The following is a 21,215-nucleotide window of genomic DNA, read 5'->3' on the forward strand; positions in this document are numbered from 1 at the left end:
GCCCCGACCTCCAGGGAAAAAGGTAATCATTTTTGAAAAGCTTGTGCCCTTTGCCGCTCTTACAAATTCCAGTCTGAATCCGGCCAAGTTGTCCGTCATGCTCAGCAGAGCCTTGCTACAGTCAAGTCAATAAAGTCTCTCACTAATTTTGGGAAATGAGGAAAGGAAGTGAGAAGCGGATGCAGAGAGAAAGACTGCAAAAGCAGCTGCAAAGCAAGACGAGAAGGTGAGGAAGGGATGGCGAGTGGCCTAAAGACCTGGGAGACTTGAACTGGGTAGGAGAGAAAGAACTAAAAGCCAGACATGAGACAGCAAAAAGAGATTAAGTTTATGGCAAAAGAGCAGCAGAGCCCATGTCCAGGGAAGAATGCTCTTCAGAACCCAGCTGGAAACATCACTGTTGGGTAAACTCACTCCTCTCTGTCAACTAATATCTGTGAAACCCACTGGCAAAATTCCCAATCTTTCCACTACTGGAGATCTAGGCAGAGGTAAGACAGCTTACCATTACTACCAGTTATTGCCCTATCTCAGTCTGCAGGCGTGGTGGTGGATCTAGAGGTTACAGTTTTGCTTATGAATCAGTGGCTGTCAATTAGTATTACAGAATTTCTCTTTTGCCCTATGCCTTAAAGAAAAAAAAAAAGGAAGGAATTACCCAAGGAAAATGTTGTCACAAGACAATAAATTCATAGTCAAACATTCAAAAACTAGGAAATGTCAAGATTAAAATTTAATTTTGTCCCCTTGTGCATGGGATGCTTTTTAACTGGACAATCATACTCTTTTTTTTCAGTAGACCCATTTTATTAAATGTAGAAAGTTGATCTGTTTGGGTCTGTAGCGGTCCACACTGAATTTACTGCCTCAAAGTGCTGAAGATCCCCAGCTTACTATCACCCAAGTAGTCGACTTAAGGACAATAGTTCAGAAATGCATAAAGTTTCAGCTTCAGTTGTTCCAATATGAAATTTTTGGAAAATTTCAGTCAGTTCTGTGGTTTTGCTCTGATTTGAAATGAAAACGAAGATCTTCCTAAGTTTGGACTGGAGAAGGGATAATGAGAAACTATTCCCCGCCCTGCCAGACATACAGCCCTCATTTCTGTATTTCAACTTCACTTCCAGTCACAAACTTCAACCACCGCCATCAACAAGTGTTGCTTAGACCCTTCTATAGTGAGAAAAGCACCGTCATTCTCATCTGCGAAGGGGTAATACAGGGCCAAAAAGATTCCCAGTTCAAAGTTACCCAGCAAACAAGCAGCAGAAGAGATTAAGATGCAGGCTGGTGAATCTGAGTTTCTCTTGTGCGAGGCTGAAGTATTGCTACCTCCACACTCCCCTGCTTCCCTGCCTGTCAGGCTTACTTTGGGAGCGGGGCAGCAGAATTGTTCTGAACACAGGCTTGAAAATATAGGAATGATTGTTGGGATCAAAAAAGTCTGATGCCTTTATCCCAAGGAAAATACTATGACTAATGTAGAGAGGCCCCTTCTTTATAAGGTTTACTGTACTGAGGTACTATTTTTAGAAGGAAGAGAGGGGAAAAATAGAAGATAGAGAAAAACCAAACCCAAGACATCAGTACATTTTAACGCTCAGAATCTTAGCCCTTCAGTATCATTGAGCTTACCATTGACAGTTCTCTCAACCTGTTCTGGTGTCACAGACAGCTGGTTTACTCAATAGCTGTATAGCAAGAGTTACTCTAGTTAACAGAGTATTTGCAGATACTCTATTTAACAGAGTCAGCACAAAGTAAAAAATACAGAGGCAACTGATTTATATTCTGTGATTAAGTGCAGGTAAATCTCAATTTTTTTAAAATGTACACTGGTCAGGTTCCTAAACTTGGGAAGGTGGACTTGTCAGGTATTTTGACAGGGCAAACTAAGTATCTAGATAAAACAGCAGCAGCCACAATCAAACTGTATTGAAGAGCAACCACTCTAAGGAAGGAAACGGCTTTTGCTGAGGGCTGAGCCTTTGATAAAATATCTGAGGAAACAGTGTTTGTTACCAAATGCCATGTTCTCTATTTGCTCCAATCACCATAGCTCAAATGAAAAAACTGGCATGCTGAAACCAGCCAATGGGATCACAACAACAACAAAACTACAACACCTGGTGATGGGCTGTAGTAGCTTCACGGTTTCTATATATCTTCCTTAGAAGAAAAATTGTATATAATATTTTATAAAAGTTAAACATATTCAGCAATTGTAATCTTGGAGATCATGATCCAGTTAAAGAATCAAGTCTATAATATCTGAAATGTGGAAATCTTTTCTAGTCTCTTCTGGTCAGTTCTTTTTCATTAAAAAAACAGACATAAATGAAATACTTTTCATTAAAAAAAATAATTGTGTTGTATTTTTAGAAGCCGGTCAGAAATTTTCAGATGACATGGAAATGTCTGGCAGACAGCCTGCAAGGTTTTGTCCGAGTCATCTTGGGGGTGATGAATGTGTGTGGATTGCCAGGCAGGACTCCAGTGCCACTCCTACGTGCAATCCTGGCACAATTCAGAGCTCTTATAGAATCACAGAATCATTTAGGTTGGAAAAGACCTTTAAGATCATCGAGTCCAACTGTAAACTTAACACTGCCAAGTCCACCACTAAACCACATCCCTAAGTGCCACATCTGCAAGTCTTTTTAAATACTTCCAGGATGGTGACTCAACCACTTCCCTGGGCAGCCTGTTCCAGTACTTGATAACCCTTTCAGTGAAGAAATTTTTCCTAGTATCTCCACATATTGTTCAAGAAACCTGTCTGTTGTAGGGACCCTGGAAACTTAGGGGTATCTATTTTTTTAATACCACATGTGGTGGACTTTCTTGGGATCATGGTCCATCAAAGTTCTGGGTCATCTGTAGCCACCTTGCTCACAGGTCTGCCTTTGTTAGAACTGGAAACCCGTGGCTTCCAGGCTAACCCCAAGCCCTGGGATAAACTTTTTGGCAGACGACTGCAGTGTCAATTTATGCCTGCCTCAAGCTTTAGAATTTGTGCCCTCCAGAGTCAGCTTGGGGGCAGATGGTGTGGTGCTATTTCAGGCACTCTGTCCTGGAGCTGAGTATCAGAGCCCCAGCAGCCCCGGACCGAGCAGGGGTCAGCCCCCAGGCTGCAAGCAGGACTGCCAGAGCATCCCCAGCGTCCCTGTGCTGGAATGAAAACTCAGAGTCAGGCAGGTCTAGGGACAGGTTCTTTGACTCTGACACCGGGTCACACTGTGCTGCATGTCCGTCCTAGGAAGCTCCTGGCTGCTCCTGACACTGATGTATTGGTCAGTTCCACTGCACAGCGCAAGGTCCAGAAGAATGTGGCCCTCAGGACAGGACATCATGTTTCGTGGTACGTAAACACACACGAGCATACAAGCAGATGTGAAATACATCACAAGCTCCTATTAATGAGATTCCTGCAGAAAATTATTACATTTGATAGAAAGGTTAAGTCTAAAATCAAGTTTCCAAAAATCATCATCTTTTCCCAGACCATGTTCGAGAGTATCAAGTATGACTCGGACAATTTTTAAAGGAATACAGGAATTGCTACTGTAGAGAGGTGTTCTCCAGTGCACCAAACTAGTACAGAAAAGCAGCTTTGCTTCACCCCGAAAGAATGAACTAGAGGAAGAGGGCAGAATGATTTAGCCTGGAATGAGATTTCTGAAAGTGAATAGGCAGAACTGATACAAGTGCACTAGAATATAGAATATATACTAGCCATACGGAAGTGTCTGGTGTTGAATACTCACTGAGTGCATTAGGTAGGAAATGTGGCAAGGACTGGTATCCCTGGTTATTGTTTTTAATGTTTCTTGTTACAGATTTTTCCTATTCAAATGTTTTCATACATTAAATTATGTTACTTTTTTTTTAATACTGATTTAATTAGTTTCAAATTAATTACTTTTAATTATGTTTCCCTTTGGTCCTTGACTATTTGCACTAGCATAACTATACCACTTACTATACTTCGAAACTGCACCTTATTTCTACTTATGGTTTACACTTTCAAGCAAAGGAGTCTCAACCTTTTAACATCTCTCAGTCATTCTTTCTGTAGTCGTATCACAACTCCTCTATAATTTTAGAATTTATTTCTGCATATTTTTGCAATTGAGAAACAAATTTTGAGATAACAACTTGCCAAATTAATTTATTCTTACAAAATTTCTTTTATTTAGATTTACAGCTTTTCCACAGAAGCATTTTGATTTATTCGCTATTAAATACTGCACAAGGAATTTCAAGTGTTACACATTCTTCTTCTCCTTCTCTCCTATGTTATCACTGCAGAATGTCTTACAACATCAATGAAAGACAGCACAGGGTACAAAACACACCACTGCCATCCAGTACTACTTGTTCATGCTGAGAAACAAAGGTCAACACAATAAAGTGTTACTCATTCAACAACTGTCTCTATCATTAGTTACCTTAATCCCAGAACCAGTGTTAGTGCTTCATGCAGACCTGAGGTTAGTAAAAGACTAAAACTTTAAGAAGATGTAGTGGTCATTTCTCAAATCAGTGTGAAATTCTTTTTAGTGTGAACAAGGGCAACAAGGAAAGTTCGCATACAATTTGGTTACAAGCTTAGTGCTCTAGTAAAAGTAAGAGGAACAAAGGGGTTTTTTGGACACTTTGTCTTACCTTCAGATAAACAGAACTGATATTTAATGATCTAAAAAGAGGGGAAATAAAATAATGAAATAATCATAAGGAGTTCAAGAAATTTCAGAACAGGAAGGCCTTGAGTTACTCATTTTCTTTTACCGATTTTGTCATTAGTAACTGAAAATGCAGTATCCTCTTATAAAACAGGTATTTCACTGGAAGGCAAAAATGACCTTAAAAACAACTTTGCACCTAATTAACTTGGAAACAAAATTGATGATTGCAAGGCTCTCAGATTTCCGATTTAAAACTTTACATTCTAAAAACGTAGTTTTTTAAAACTTTCCTGTGAGGAAGGACAGTATTTTGTACTTAGATTAAAGAATGTGTCTACCTGAACTAGCCTGGATGAAGGAGTACCAACACTCCCATGGAGATTTTATACAAGGGAATGTGATAAAATTCACTGTAAAAATACAGGGTCTGGTTGCTATATTAAAGCAGCTTGCCAAATCTTAATGCCAGGCATTGGCTCATGATGCCAGGCAACAGAATAAAGATTTAAAAGCAACTTTGCCAAGGTCCTCAAATACAAACATATATAGTCTTTTCGATTAATGGTAACTCTTAATGATGTGCGAAGGTCTGAATTTTTAGTCTTTATAAGTAAGGATACTGCATTTCAAGTAAGACTGTACAAAACCAGTTCTTTACTGTACTTCTTACCTGTCTCTGAGGGCAAATGGTGGTAAGGTGCTGGACAGAAAACCTGAGCAGCAAAATCCTCAAAAGTTGTAGGTTCTAGATGATGTTGAACAATTGTTTGCAGGTATCGTGCTCTCTCCTCATAACTGGTTTAGCTAAGAATTAAGGAGCAATTTATATAATGTACTGTAACTGCTAAATATTAGTGCCTAGTAATTCAGAATTCTTGTTTTTGTTAAGTACGTATCATGTATTTCAATGACTGTACACACTTCTTTTTAATTCTTTATATAACTATGATATTATCTGATGCACTGAAGTAATATTAACTGTAAGATAAACACGATTAATGTAAACCTTATGGTTCAACTATCTTTTTTTCACGTGCGATGCAAAACTTTCTGAAAATTTTTTCAAACAACAGCAACTGAAATACTCTCTTTTAAGTAACTGATTTGGCTGTACTCTGGTCACAATTACATATAAAACGTTACAATTTTTAAGAGGTATAGCATGAAAAATAACATTAGCATTAACAAAATAAATGACTTTGCACTTTTCCGTAACAAACTGCTTCCATAATCCCTAAACACACACACACGCAGTTAAGATAAACACAGAGCTAAATTTGAGTATTGGGAAAAACACCTCGTCAATTATGCTGTTAAAACAAGCAAGAATATTTGTAAAGAATCCACAGGACCCTTAAATACTGGCTAACAGGGTGTCGGCAGGGCACTGACAGCAAAATACTGTACTTCTTCCTTTTCCCTGTGTTCTCCCTCTCTGATATTATTGACAAGAGACCGGTATCTTGAAGTGTTGTTGCTTTTGAAGAACCCTCTCCAGGCTTTTTGTTCCAGCAGGCCTGATTGTGCTGTTAGCACAGAGAGAGCGAGAAAAAGAGAGAATATTTCTGCTGTTCACGAAAGCAACTATGGAAATGGCTGTCAAAATGTAGAGCAGCAGGCAGCAACATACAATTATCAAGAAAAACTACCATGCTGACTTCATGTCGTATAGTTCCTGAACTGAGAAATCAGTTAACCTTTTCTCTCACAACTTTCAAAGTCCTCCAGCTGGACTCAATACGTTGAATGAGGGAGACCTTCTCCAGTTATCTTACAGAACCGTAAAACGATCAGAAATTTTCCCTGGCATTTATGCTTGTGCACACTTTTTTTTCATATTTTATTTGTAGATAGTGAGACCATTTTCTCCTTACATAGTTCTCTTTTCCTAAAAAGAAAACCCAAACAAATCAGCATGCTGTGGAGGAATGCACTCAGAATCAGCTTCTTGAAGTTCTGATTCAGGTTTGCTGCTCTTTTTGGGGGGAACAGGGACAGTGAGGAAACCACCTTTCTGACTCAATTTCACCATCTGTGACATGGGGATAATATTGATCTCGCAATTTTTTAGCAATCCAAACATAAAAACTGCATTACAAGTGATAAGCATTTTTAATAATAAGTGCTAACATTTAAAATAAATAACGATACCATTTTCAGTTATGATACGCAGTAAAATTGTCAGCCCCAAATTACAGCTGGAAACAATACCCTTCATCTTAGCTTTTAAAACTATACTTCAACAATTACGGAACTTTTCCTATGAAACCTTCTTGCAGTTGTTTTCTGTACCATATTTACAGTAGATTTTGCAGTGTATCTAAAGATGAAAAAATGTATAGAGAATATATTATCTGAAAAGAACTTGAAGTGAATAAATCGATCTTCATTGTATTTCCTTAGACCACAACTTGGTTACATAGTGAAACTGGGAAACAAGTTTCCCTCCAAAATCTGTGTTCCGAATTCTTTCTGGATCCTGAGACAGCTGAACCTCAGCAGAAGTCTCAGGCTGGAGAAGCTATAATAGAAGCACTGGGACAAGAGAAAATATAAAAATCTCCCATTGTAACAGTTCTTAGGTTGGGGGATAAACACAGTATTGAGCCTTAACAGAGGCAAGTAATATAGCACAGTTTTTAAGAGGCTATGTATAAGTGGTAGACGATGAAACTGATGGTTGAAGTCTAAATAATACTACGTATCTCACAACTTGTTGAAAAGCACTTTTTTCATTGGGGGAGATTCACAGCTGCTGAATTTTCTGCAGTTAATAGAGTCCTTTGATTCACAGCAGTGCCCCTTGCACAAAAAATACTGGCCTTTGTGTATTACCAGAAACTAATTTTCTATTTGGCTGAAAAGGGAAAAATGGGGTTATTGCTTCTCCCTCCTACAGAGCTTTTCATTATGCCTGATGCACTCAACTTCTAAGCTCTTCTGAGAAAAAAAAATAACTGAAGAGGCAAGAGGTAGAAAAATGAGCTTGTTAGCACATTAGAAGTGAAGTATCTTGGTGGGCCCTAGAAATTCCCAGTGGTGTGTTAACTTATCACTCTATGCATGCTGGCACTGATAGTCTTCCAATTGATCACTCTCTTTTCGCACCAAAGGTGCTGCCAGGAAGCAAAGGCTGAAGGCCCACAGGAGAACAGGCTGCTATCAAAACAAGCTGTTTTTAAAAGTCTGCTTGAATGGGTAAAATGTTTCATGAAAAAGTAGGGTGGAGACACCTACCTGCTTTTAAAATGCTCTACTTTCAGAGGTCTCTAAAGGAAACCTTTTAGTTTATCCTATTATATCCAAAGCTTATACACAAATAAGGCAAAAATGAAGGAAAGTTACCGCTTTGAACGTGACAAGGACATTCACATTCTCCAGTCGAGGTACCTATCTCCTAAACAAATAAAGCAGTCTCGACACAGATGTTGACTGAGGAGGATAATGATGTTTTCGTTACACAGTGGAGAGGACATGCTTGTATCAGTTCTAGAAGTCTAATTCAAATGCACATTTAGTACACCCAGAGAAAAGTAATTCAGCTAGCCAGGTTGCTGCTTGTCCTAACAATCCACAAAACCATCTGCAGCCTGTTAAAAACAGAACCCTGCTTAAAAACAAAACAAAAATCTGATGCGAACGCCAAGTCCAAAGCTTCCTGTGTTCTGCACTAAGAAATTACATGCCCTCCTCAGAAGAACTCCTTTTCTGTATGAGAAACTGAGTAGCCAAGATTTGGAATCTTTTATCTTCTATTCACTTATAGTTTGAGAACATTCTAGTATTTTAAAACTTCAAATTTGTATGCTGTTGTGGCTGAGATAATCTAGTTCTACACTGTATTTGAATGCAACTATCTGCAAGAGTGACCATAAACCCATGGTAGTTAATTTCTACATTATTTCTAACAGGCCAGACATTTATTTCTTTAAAATGCTGCTCTCTAGGGAAGAGTTATTAGCACGTATAAATTGAGTGGCACATACAAACTCAATGGCTAGTAATAATAGGGCAATGCAAGCTGTATTCTTATGGCCAGTGGATGTTGCCACTGGCATCAGCAATTAAGATGGAACGGGAATGATGCATGGACAAACCAATGGAGGAAGACTAGCACAGAGAGTGACTAAACACTTAAACAATAGTGTTGTGAGCTTTCTGCTTCTGAAGAAGGTGCTAACTGGAACAAAAGAGAACAGATAAAAAGGTAAGATATACATTAAAGCATGCACCCAAATCTGTCAGCTAAAAACTTGCAGATATATAATCTGCAAAAAGCGTAACAAAAAATCTAATGACTTCATTATGCTTTTTCAGAAGATATTGTTCTGAAAAATACAATCAGTACAAGAAAAAAATCAAGAATCGTACCTTTACAGGTTATTCAGGTTGTAGTCACTCCAGCTAAAACTTCATTTGCATTACAATACATTTTACTTATTCTCTAAACCTGCAATTATTTCTATTAATACTGAAAATACTGTACTTTCTATTATTACTGTAAATACGCAATTTTTTTAGAACTGTTGATTTGCACTTGGAACAAGCACCAAAATCCTGGCTGTCAGATCACCTACTTACACTTAATCTGTCTGAAAAACAGCTCATGTCTTCACCTAATAGCTCTCCATCACCGTTGATTGTATCACTTTCTTTTTTAACTCAAGCTCCATTTAGATTCCTATGGCAGAATACATCTACATCTTGCAGATTCTTTTTGCATAATCTAAGCTAAAACTTTTTCTAGCCATCTACATGAACAAATTATCTAGGCTCTTACTTCACATCTTAGTTACTGCCATATCCTTTCTCTGGCCTCAACAAATGAATTTTTATTCCTCCTTATATCTACTCGGAGCATTGCAGAGCCCACTTTCTGAACATACTGCTTAGATGGGGCATTCTCTTCAGGTATCGCCATCAGTCTGACAGCCCCTAGCACAAATGCAGCCTACTTATTTTAACTTTATAGTCCATACCTATTTGATCAATTTTGTCAAAACTACTCTTGCCTCCAGTCAGTTAACACAGCCAGTCACTCTCACTCACCTTGACATTTTTGGACAGGCGCTTTTGTACTTTTTTCCACGTGGCTTCTTACGCCGAGCACCAGCTCTCTGTAAGTGTCCACAAAACAATCCCCCCTCAAACTCTCCCCTTTGCTATGACATTTATCAAAAAAGAAAAAGGAAAACACCTTGGAAGACTTAAGTCCATTGCTGTGTAGGTCATGCAACTATTCATGCTGTCTACTACTGTTTCACATTGCCCTGCATTTTGTATCTGCTTTCATTTGCTGTCTTCAGTTTTATACTTGGCTTTTTTACCTCTGGGGGACAAACAACATCTGTCTTGTACTGTACTCCATCTCAGTATAATGAGACTGGGGTCTATGCTAAGGATATATATATGCCACAATAATACAAGCAAAACGGCTCTCCTCCTTGCATTTTTATCCACCATCTTAATCTTTTTCCTTTATATCCAAAACAATTCCCTCACATTGCCCATTTTTTTTTAATCCATGGCTTTGTCACCCTTCAATTTGGTGAGGAAATGTTTGCTACGTTTTCCCACATCTGTAGTTGTTTAATATTTATTTTTTCCTTTCCTGTAATTTTAACCATGCAGTCTCCACAAAATCCCATACTTCCCATTGTTCAGCCTCTTCTACTGTCTCCATCTTTCAAGTCCTTCTGTTGAATTCATCTCCTCATAGTCATTTCCATAGATTCATTGTCATTCTGACTTCACATTTTCTTTCCATTCTTCTTACTCACACCTCTCAGTTTTAGAACTGAATAGAATGCTCTACAATAAATCTATCTAGTATTTTGCAGTTAAAGAAGAGTGGATGCATGATTACTATGTTACAATCACCCAGGGAATACCAATCCTAAAATGCCATTAACCTGTGGCTGAAAAAAATGAAGAAAAAACAGTTTCAACATGGAGTAAAATTTCCAAGACTTTAATTAAGGATATGGCACTTCACAATTCTGTCATCTGTCTATTACCAGAGCATCTAAGTGCTAGATTCACAAAAGGGCTGGAGAAGAAATCCTACTGCCTGCTCCAAAGACTATTTGATAACAAATGCTTCCTGAGCAGGGACTGGAATCCAGGGACTCTCCTCTCCCAGGAAAGTACCATAACCATTAGGCTATACAGATGAGCATGTACTTTCCCTGTGATTCAGAGGAGATCTTATTTTATGAAACGAAGAGCAATTTCAGCAGTTAACGGAGTGTGCCTGATTACAAAATGTCCTCAGTCCCAGCGGTTAGAACAGTTTTGTAAGAGGCAGGAGATGTGGCCTCAAAATTGGAAACTGCTCTCTCATTTCCTGGCTGATTGATATAACCAGGGAGTTACCTCCTGTTGTGTTTGTGTGGGCTCTAATCCAGTGAGTATACCTTAAAAACTCTTAGCATCGCTGCCTTGCATGTCAGATGAGCAAAGAAATACCTGCCTACTCAATGGATAAAGAGGGGCATGAACTGGGCATTTGGCTGTTCAGGATATAGCAAGGACGCAGGCAGCTCTAGTGTGTGCTGAAGTGGGCAGATCTCCAGGCAGTGAAAGCTTTAGATACCTGTGAACTTCACAGGCATCCAAGAGTAGGCATTTGCTGTGTGGCGATTCTCATCATCTGTATTTTAGACTCAGGCACCTATAGGGCCAGTAGGGAGGAACTTGGGTCAGATCAATAGGGTAGTTATATGCTTAACTGCTCTCAAGAGTTTTGGAAAAAGAAGACAGAGAATGTTTTATCAAGACAGATTTCCTAAGCAGCTTCTGGGGAGAAGGATTATGCTGGGGAACCTACTTCAATGACAGAAAGTTAAAAAAGTGCTGAAGAGATGTATAGTTCATTGATACACTAAAGTGGTGATGGAAATATTTCTAATCTCTGAAAAACCTCTTTAAAAGATCAGTATTTCATTTGTCCAATGGAATTTAAAAAGAATGCATTTGTGAAGCACCTAAAGTCACCAAAGGCAGAAACCCTGTATTTTTCCAAAAGACAAAAGAAAGTATTTATCACTTCAAATTCCACAATAAAATGTTATGCCTCAGCTTCCATTTTAGTACATGACTTCAAGATGATGTCTGGATGGTTTAAAATGCATCAAGATCACTATAGTTCAGGAAACACGCTAGAACTATGAAGTTCCAAGTTGTAAGCTCAACAATGCTGCAGGCATTCCTACACCCCTACCGATGCGCTGGTCAAGTCCAGTAGACTGATAACACAACTTTTTTTTTTCTTTTGTTAGGAAAAGAAAAAAAAGAAAAATCAGAATTATAACAACAGGACTCCCTTTGTGAAAGGAAGTAAAAATGTGGGCTCTTCACTCAATTTTTTCCATCACTCTGACTCTCATTCTGAAAAACTGAACATAAACCAAAATGAGACACTTCCATGAAAGTTTTATTCATAAATTATATGTGCACACCTGTGTAGTGTATCACAATATAACTGTGTACTGGAATATATGATCACAATACTGACGGTATGTAGCACCTGAGATTTTTTGATTCCAGTGCTAGGAAAAAAAGGAGGTTTTGATGATCGCCTAGAAATACCTCTCAGAAAAAAGCCAGAGAATGCATTTCTAAATAGCAAGATGGACTCTTTCAGGTTAAATTACAAACTACTGTCAGAAATACATGTACAGCTGCATTCCTGGCAGTTCCAACTGTTAGCAAAATCAGCCAGGAAGTCAATATATATTGATATGATTGTGGAGAGTATGACTTTGTCAGCCAGGCATTTGGAAAATAATTTAGACAAGCAGAAACCAAAGCACTGCTCCATCCTTAACTGGAAAATGAAAATCCACCACCCAGAGATACTTGCTTGTAGGATCAATGGACACCTGCAAGAGGTTTTTTAATTGCATGTATACACTATTTATATAAAAAAAGATTAAAAATATTTTAAGAAAAGCTACATAGGATGGCACCCTCTTGTTTACTATATTTGCCACCTCAGCAAACTTAGAAGCACACCTCTTCTTTTCTAGAAAAAACCTGAATCTGTAGCATTGTCAACATACAAAAATGCTCCCAGGATATTAAAGACCAAAGGAAACAAAGAAACAGTGAGGCACAACAAATGGCACATGTTGGTAGGAGATTTTAAGTTTCGTGCTCCCTGGCCTGAGAAGGTGTGCAAACCCCACAGAATTAATTGCTACAGTTTGAGGTACTTAAAAGGATGAAAGCATCAATTTTATTGGGCAGGTTTTTCCTAGTAAATTACAATTCCTGACGTCAAAATGTGAAAGGAGGACTACCTCCAGTGAAAAGATAACAAGTACAGGTGTGGACCAAGGTTTTAGAGAAGCTGAAAGGAAAAGTTAGCCATAGCAGAATTTGACTTCTAAAGGAAGACAGGACAAAACCCACACATGACAGAAATGGAAGTTTTTTCTGGGAAATCTCACTCTGAAAGAAGAGATTGTGCAGTAGTTGTCAAACCAGCTGAACCCATACTGAGTCACAGCAATTTGTACTTTGTTGGCTCTTAGAATTAAGGATGTAAGTCAGGCTGCTATTGATCCAGTGTTGGAAGCCCTGCAACTAGCTGCGTTTTGTATGTAGGCGGGTGATCAGTATCAACCGGCCACACCGAGAGGAATAGTTAAAAGTTCTCTTATATTATGAAAAGTGACTCTGTAGAACTGGCATCATGGTGTTCCCTATTTATTGCATTTCAGTGATTTCCATATCTAGCTTGCACGGTATACAAATAAAGAGATTATTTTTTCCAACTGCAACTTCTATTTACTCAAGTCAACTTGATATCTCAAAGTCAGCCTGGGTTCTTTTCTGTTTCTTAAATACTGCCAATATTGAAAATTGCATATAAATATTTTACTCTGGGCATCCGTTTACACAGCTACACCGTAAATGAAAGCAGCTTCTGTGTATGCAGTTGGAACTTAGCCACAATACTGATGACTCATAAAGCAGAATTCAGTTCATTCTCCTCATATTGGATGCAAGTTATTTAGATGAAAGAGAAGAAGAAAAATTACTATGCTTGACACTACTGAACAGGTGAAAGAATTAATAATTTTATAGTCTTCTAAGGTGATTTTTGTCTCCACTGAAACCATATTTTCAATATTAATGACAGCACTTTTGCAATAAAATGTAACAATCTATTTTCTTCCTCATAAAAAGGGAACATAAAACTCAGAGGACAAAGTTGTATTTTAAAAGTAAACTTTTAAGTTGCATTTCATGAAAATATTTTGAAACTGCAGATGGGACTCAGTGTTAATTATCCAAACCCACAAATTTTAAGAAGTAATGTATATATATGACAATCTACTAACTAACGTAGATGTAATAAAAAAATGAAAATATATATGAAAAACAAATAACAGACTAAGACTGTAGAATTTAAGCAAACGTAAAATGTAGTATCTAACATCCTCAATAAAAATCTTTTTCAATACAAGTTGTAACTGCAAAAGAGCCTTCTGAGGCAATTTCTGAGGGATATTTCTTTATGAAGAAAACAAGGGAATATATAATAGATAAATCCATACAAATTAATCCCATCATTCCAGATCTTGCAATTTGTTTCCAATGCACACAGTTGCATCATTCTTTAAATGAATATAATGAAAATTACTTTTTATTTTTTATACTACTAAAAAGTTCAATAAATTTGTAATAAATTAAAAGTTATTGGGCAAATTATAACAACACATATTTTTGCCATTTAGAGGCTTTTTTCTTCAAGAATACTAATCTTACAGCTAAAGTAGATTACTTCCAGTTTATCTATCCTATAGTTAAATAGTTAAAAGTCCTGCAAGGTAAGCACAGACTAGATAAAGTTGCAGCCACTGAGTGTTTCCAAGTCAATGCTATTGCTTTCTGCCTAGTTTACTAACACATTACATATTGAAAGGCATTGACTTTATCTGAATTTATATAAGAATCTTCATTTTTACAGCGTGAGCACTTTCAAAATTGCTAATTTACTGCAAGAAATTGTAATTGATGCTCACATTTTCATTGGAAAACCCCATAGATTTAACATTCTGCAGTACCATCCTTCTAAGAAAATCCTTGATATATTGTTTATTTTTATGTTGTTCCATCAGGTCTCACAGTTAACTAAATTCTTCAGTGGTTTATAACATCATCTAGGAAGAAAAAGCTGTGATTCATCAGCGCAGACAAAGCTGGGCTTTAATCCATTCCTATAACCATATTGCCAAGTCTATATTGTTTACATTGCATCTCAATTAAGAGACAGGCAGGACACCTGGTACTTCTTTATCTAAGTCCCACGGGCTGCCAGATGACTCAAAATCCATAACAGGTGCTAAGGCAGTGTGAGTGTAGCACCATTAACACAAGCTGGAATTGGATAAAATTTGGACTATGCTTAACCACTTAAAACACTCAATTATGAAATGAAAAATGTAACCACTCTGCACCAAGCTCCTTTACAAAAGGCACTTATAAAGATATGTAGAATTAGAGTGCAAGTGTAATGGACTTAACAAATTTTAATTTTAGTATAAATATTCTCCAAAATCAAACTATACAAAGACCAGCTATATAAAAAAGTTACCTTTTTAAGATAACCTTATAAAAATATTATGAGATTATACTTAGTGAATTGAATGATCATCTGCTTAGGCAGCAAAAAACCTGATGCTCAGACTTCTAGCAATTTCAAAGTGGAGGGACAAAAATCTGAATTAATACTACTTACTGAATTCTTGTACTCTGTAGAACCCAGAAGTTATTTTCTTTTAAGGACATTTGCAAATGAAAGCATCCTATAGAAGGATTTTAAAAACAACGAGGTTCAAGTGAAAAGCTATAGGATAAAAGATATTCCTTTGCACTGAAAAATCCCACTGTAGATCTCTTTTCAGCACTTTTCCAGCTAAAGTGACTGAACTAAGTATTAAGCTTAGAACACTGACAGAACACACACCTCATGAGAGAAAAAATGAGTATCAGAAATTTTACAGTGGACAATTACTTAAGAACTATCTGTATCTAAATGTGCAGTAATCCAATTAAGTTTCTATTTAATATTGTAATTATCAAGAACACAATATAGTGATTTTATTACCAGAGTAAGCAGTAACAAAGTACAGTAAACTGTCATTTAAGACAGTGTCATAGTATCTATGATAAGCAGCATATTGGCTTAAACTAATGCACTATATGCCTCTAGGGAATGACAGGCTCAGAGACTGGGTTTTAACATCAGAATCTATCCATTAATCTTGACTTAAATATAATCTACTCTGCAGTAAGAGGAAGAATGGGCATTCAATGAATTATCTGTTTGAAATATAGCAGGAGCGTATTAACACAAACATATAGTAGAAGGGCTCAGTTTTGCTCCCATTTACTGTGTATTGTTGGGTTTACAAACCCATGCATTTTAGCATGAAATTAAAAAGATAGTAAGATCAAATGGCTAGCAATATGGGAAGGACGAATACCTCAACACTATCACAGATTACTCATTAAATTTACTGGCTGTGTGGTTAGAAGACTAATGACACTATTTGCAAATACCCCACTAGTCCATGTTACTGCTCCGCAGTAACAGGCTACGGAGGTGAAAACAAAACGGTGAAGGAAACAGCGCTGAAGCCCTTACGCAGGCAGAATTCCTACTCCAACTTCCAGGGAGGATTTGTCTTACTAATGTGTCCAGGACAGGAATCGATGAACCTATAAGGTATGTTGTGCTAATTGTTTTGAAGCCCATTACAGCTGCCACTGCTTCAGGCCCTTTTTGGAGCGATGCTCCTGCCGGCAGCCGTTCACCTGGCAGCAGCGGGTTTGCAGGAGGCAGCAGGGGAGGCAAAGGGCCAACGGGCCAAGGGACTGAAGTTTATCAAGGACGTTGCACCAAACGTGCCAATGAGAGATGTTAAGGTGTTGCATTCATCACTTCAGCCCACAAATAAGGTGGAATAGTCCAGGCCAGGGGGAACTGCAGTCCCACATACTAACTCCTGATTTTGGGAGAGGGATTTATCCCCACTCTGACACTCAGCATTACATCAGTTTTAACTCAAGTAATTAAGGCTGATGAGTGTAAAAATACAGAAGCAAAACTGGCTCTTTGCTCTGCTATCAGCATGAATGCTTAAGCCCACTGTTCACACATTCAAATGTTTAAATTTCTATCTTAAATAATTTCTCTGCATATATAGACATATTCATTGATGAGAGAAACAGTAAGGAAAATGCCTTTCATAAAGACATCACTACAAACTGTAAAATTACACAAATATGAAATTAACATTGAATATTGTCCAGCAAAAAGACTACATATAAAGACATTTCCAATTTCCAATTTCCACACTACATAGTAACAAAGAAAACTTCTCTCCTGACAAATTTTGTCATTAATTCCAATCTGTACTTTAATAAACTTTACAACTACCTTTCTTTTTTCCTTTTATAGTTGAAGAGAATGTTTTCCCTTTACCCTGGGTTGCTGCAGTAGTGGTACGAAACAATCGACTTACAAGTCTCTTCGGAGGGTAGTAAAGTCGATTTTGAAAACGATTTTTAAAACTCGAAGACTGGCTTCTTCTATTTAAATGAAGAAAACAAATATTAATTTTCAGTTACTTCCCTCTTCCTTTATTTTGAAGGGCAATTAGTAAGGCAGCCCCTTCGCCCTCCTCCCTAGTGCTGTCAAGCTGTTGAGAGCAGTTTGCAGCACTACAATGGTACTATTGTGAACACAGCCTGGGCTTCCTTCCCACAGAGAGTTAAATGGGCAGTTCCTGCTGCCCGTGATTGGTGTCCAGCGAAACAATACTTAAGAGCCAGGTTTTATCAGTTCCACGCCAAAGAAGTGAAGCCAGGGAACCCAAGCCTTCATATCATGCTGAACCATATGCCAACCCTGCTGGCCCCAAAGGTTTATCACTAAGAATCAGGATCCATCATGTCCCCTGTGAAATTTCACTCCACATACCTTCTGTGAAATGCATGGCTTTGCTGAAAACTGACCTTTTTCCACAATTGGCAAGAACAGATGGATGGTAACTATGGTTTGGCAAGCAGAAATTAAAAGATTTTCTAATAGCCTGCATTCTTCTGTGTTTGGGAGGAGAAGCATTGAGAAGGAGATAGATATATTTGTGACCCACAGATCTATTCAGGTGCAGTTAATCAGCAATTAAACTATTTTCTCAATGTCTAGAAAGTATATTGAAATTAATTTGATTGGCCAGGCTATGATTAGGACTCATGTCCTTTGGACTTACCATATGGTATTTTAGTTTATTCCACTTTTCTATTAAGTATGTGGCACATACAGAATAAACTATATACATACACCCTTTTTTGTTATAATTTTGACCTGTTTAATTAGTGAATATTGTTACATGAAGTGTATTTCATCTCCAGCTAGATATTTCCACATACTGACAAGTATTACACATGACCCCTTTTTTCAGTAACTGAAACACAGACCTGTAGGAGAACAAAGACAACCAATGTGCTAGTTTCTATTAATCTCCTCTTTTTTTTTTTTTTTGGTACCTACCATCTTCTAATCCCTCTGTTGGCACTGGAAAGCATGCCCCAACTGTCCTGATTACCATATGCAGAATGAAGCAGAAACAGTTTGCCAATATCTTATTCAACTCACCCGAAAACATCATTCTATCTCACAGACATTACTGTTTGTCAGTTTTGCTTGTTACAAATAATCTCCCCCATTTCCCACCAATTTAAATATCAGAATCAACCATACACAATGTTATATACTTATTCTTCATATATACACAGCTTTTAGTGTTTTATCATACAAATCTTTCAAGTTGTTTGCAAGTCACTTATCTGTTATTAGGGGTGAATTATGACTAGAAAAGGATTAAATCAATAAACAACGCTGTCTTTGACAACATAAAAAAAGGGCTTAAATAGTTTAAAAACATTTCTTTCTTTAAATCTTAGAAACATCAGGAAAAATTGTTTAACCTTCCCTGCTTTAATTCACAGACTTCTGAGAGCTATCAAAGAAATCTATATGAATTTAACACCTGAAGGGGGCAAGAGTCTTAACATTTTAACAAAGGGCTTTTGTTATGCAAAATGCTTAATTAATTAATAAGGCTAAGTAGGTATTAACAAAAAACCTGTCATTTTGTGTTATGTACAAAGCAATCAACTCTGTGTAAGATTGAACTAGTTTATCTTTTTCATTCCAGTTTAAGGACTCCCAGCCTTCTCCCTGAGAATTTTTGTTTAAAAGAGGGATCTATACACATTTAAAACACATTTTATAATGAAAGAGTGATTGCTCTACTAACCTCCAGTTTACAACATACAAAAATTTCCTACCTTAAAAAGATGCAGTAACAAAGAAGAACTTCCCTCCCTCAAGCGATCTGTACTGACAGATCCAAATTCAGAAGTTCTAGGAGGCTGATAAAGCACTTCACTGCTTTTCAGGGTAGCCCACTGACATCCTTTTATTCTAAACCAGAATGCAACTAGCATAAGCCTACCTATATTTTACACAGAAATCAGTAGAACCAATACCCCCCCTTCAGATGGGTAAATTCAATTTATGAAAGAATGCAGAAGTAAAAAACCTAGAATATATTTTTCTTAACAGTACAAAAAGATTTGAGTCTCCCCCATAATTGTCTATGACATTGACAGAGCACTCAGCTCTTTATAAGTGCAATTATCAGTAGAAAATTGTATTATTAGAGTCAATCAGTTTTGTCTCATTTGATATTTTGCTTTTTTAGCACTTTCATGCATTTCATTAGGGAAGAGTAACTAATAAATAAAGCTGTACTACCAATTAAAAAAAAAGTTACAGATATCTTGTGATGACAACACCATTATTACCCTTAAACCCATGTGCTTACACTATAACTCTTTTAACAGGTGCTTCCAGCATCCTAGTTCATATCTGCAGAGGTAGAGACAGAAGAGCTACCTGGGGTAGAGAAGGCAGGTTCTGAGGGATTAGGGCAATTACTGAAGAAAATACGTTTACCTGAACATGTACAAATCCAGAACTGCTGCAAAAGAAAAGCATGTATGTGTGTTTTGCAAAAAAACTCACAGACTATATACATGAAAATACACTACATTACAACATAGCTTTCAAGTCATACACTTCAATTTTTTCCTCATATTAAAAATGCATGAAAACCAATTGAAATGATGTGTATGTCTACATGAAAATGCAGTAAAAACAGTAGCTTGGTACACACATCTGCAAGTAGTTCTCCAGCGGTTATTTCAAGTGTCTATATGACAAACACTAAGGCAAGAGTTTAAAAACCTATCACAAATGTTGGTTCAATCAGTTGTCTCTAGTGGCTAAAATCAAAGGCATTTAAAGTGATGCTTTGGAATTATTCATTGCAAAACAATCCTATTCTTTCAACAGGTAACTAATAAATGATGGCTGAGAACAGGCTTGCACTACCCCTGAGGTCCAATTGTTACTCAGAACACTGCCTACTTTTGCTCCCTGGTGTTGCATTTTAACTCTAATTGCATGATCAAGCCAATAAATTGGACTCAGGGGACAAAAAAACACTACAAAAGTACCTACCCTGACAAAACCAGAAGCTGCAAGAAAATGCACTTCAAACAGAAGTGAAGCAAGACGAGACAAGCGAAGGAGAGGTATCAAGGCTTGAAAGACAGTCATTAATACTGACAGATTACTGTAATTCTGGCTGTCAAGGTGATCGATTTAAGCAGCATATGCCAATCAATACCCTCCTCATTTACTGAGCAGCATTAGATATATAGTTAGGTAAGATGTCCCTAAGACAGGACTTGAAACCATACTTAACAAACACAAATAGCACAATTTATGCTTTGGAATCTTAGCTGTTTTTTCATTTGGCCTTTTTTTAATTGGCTAAACTTCAGTGAGATGTTATCCATACAAAAGTTACTTTAGATGATTCTACTACACTGCATTGCCATCATGTATACAATTCATTTACGTGAGATATTTCAAACCAGACCAATTTTCTGTATAACATATTAAAACACTAATCTTGTATATGAGCATTCTTAAATGCAGCAGTTATTTAAGTACTATTCATTTTGCTTTTTTTGCATTAGGGGTTTACCATTCTGAGTACTTTAGCCATCCATGGTTTACAAGAAACCAAATCTTCCTAGAATTTTCCTTACAACAGTCTCCTATTGTTCAAATATACTTGTGACATCAAAGGAAAATAGATTAATTGGATGTATTAGTTCAGGGAAAAAATTCTATAAAGATAATAAAAATAGCTATTACTGTATTGCATACCTACAAGTAGACACACACACACACACACGCACACATACACACATGCATGACTCTATATAGAGATATAAAACTTTCCTCTTACATTTAGGTCTTCTTATAATGCATTTAAGTCTTCTTATAATGCACAGAGAAACTGTTACACATGACTCCTTGAAACTGAAATACCTGAACAGTCCATTAAAACAATCAGATACTTATAAATG

General features: G+C 37.2%; 1 protein-coding gene across 1 annotated transcript in view; it reads right to left on the reverse strand.

Moving 5' to 3' along the window:
• RALGAPA1 (Ral GTPase activating protein, alpha subunit 1 (catalytic)) overlaps positions 1-21,215 on the reverse strand; it is a gene marked incomplete at its 5' end in the record, with an annotated part of 121,440 nt that overhangs the window by 4,033 nt on the left and 96,192 nt on the right. The window contains 1 exon segment of the mRNA XM_009587432.1: positions 5,359-5,483. Within this exon segment, the coding sequence (XP_009585727.1) occupies positions 5,359-5,483 (125 nt within the window).

Source organism: Fulmarus glacialis, unplaced genomic scaffold, assembly GCF_000690835.1.
Source record: "Fulmarus glacialis isolate BGI_N327 unplaced genomic scaffold, ASM69083v1 scaffold10161, whole genome shotgun sequence".
Taxonomy (NCBI): domain Eukaryota; kingdom Metazoa; phylum Chordata; class Aves; order Procellariiformes; family Procellariidae; genus Fulmarus; species Fulmarus glacialis.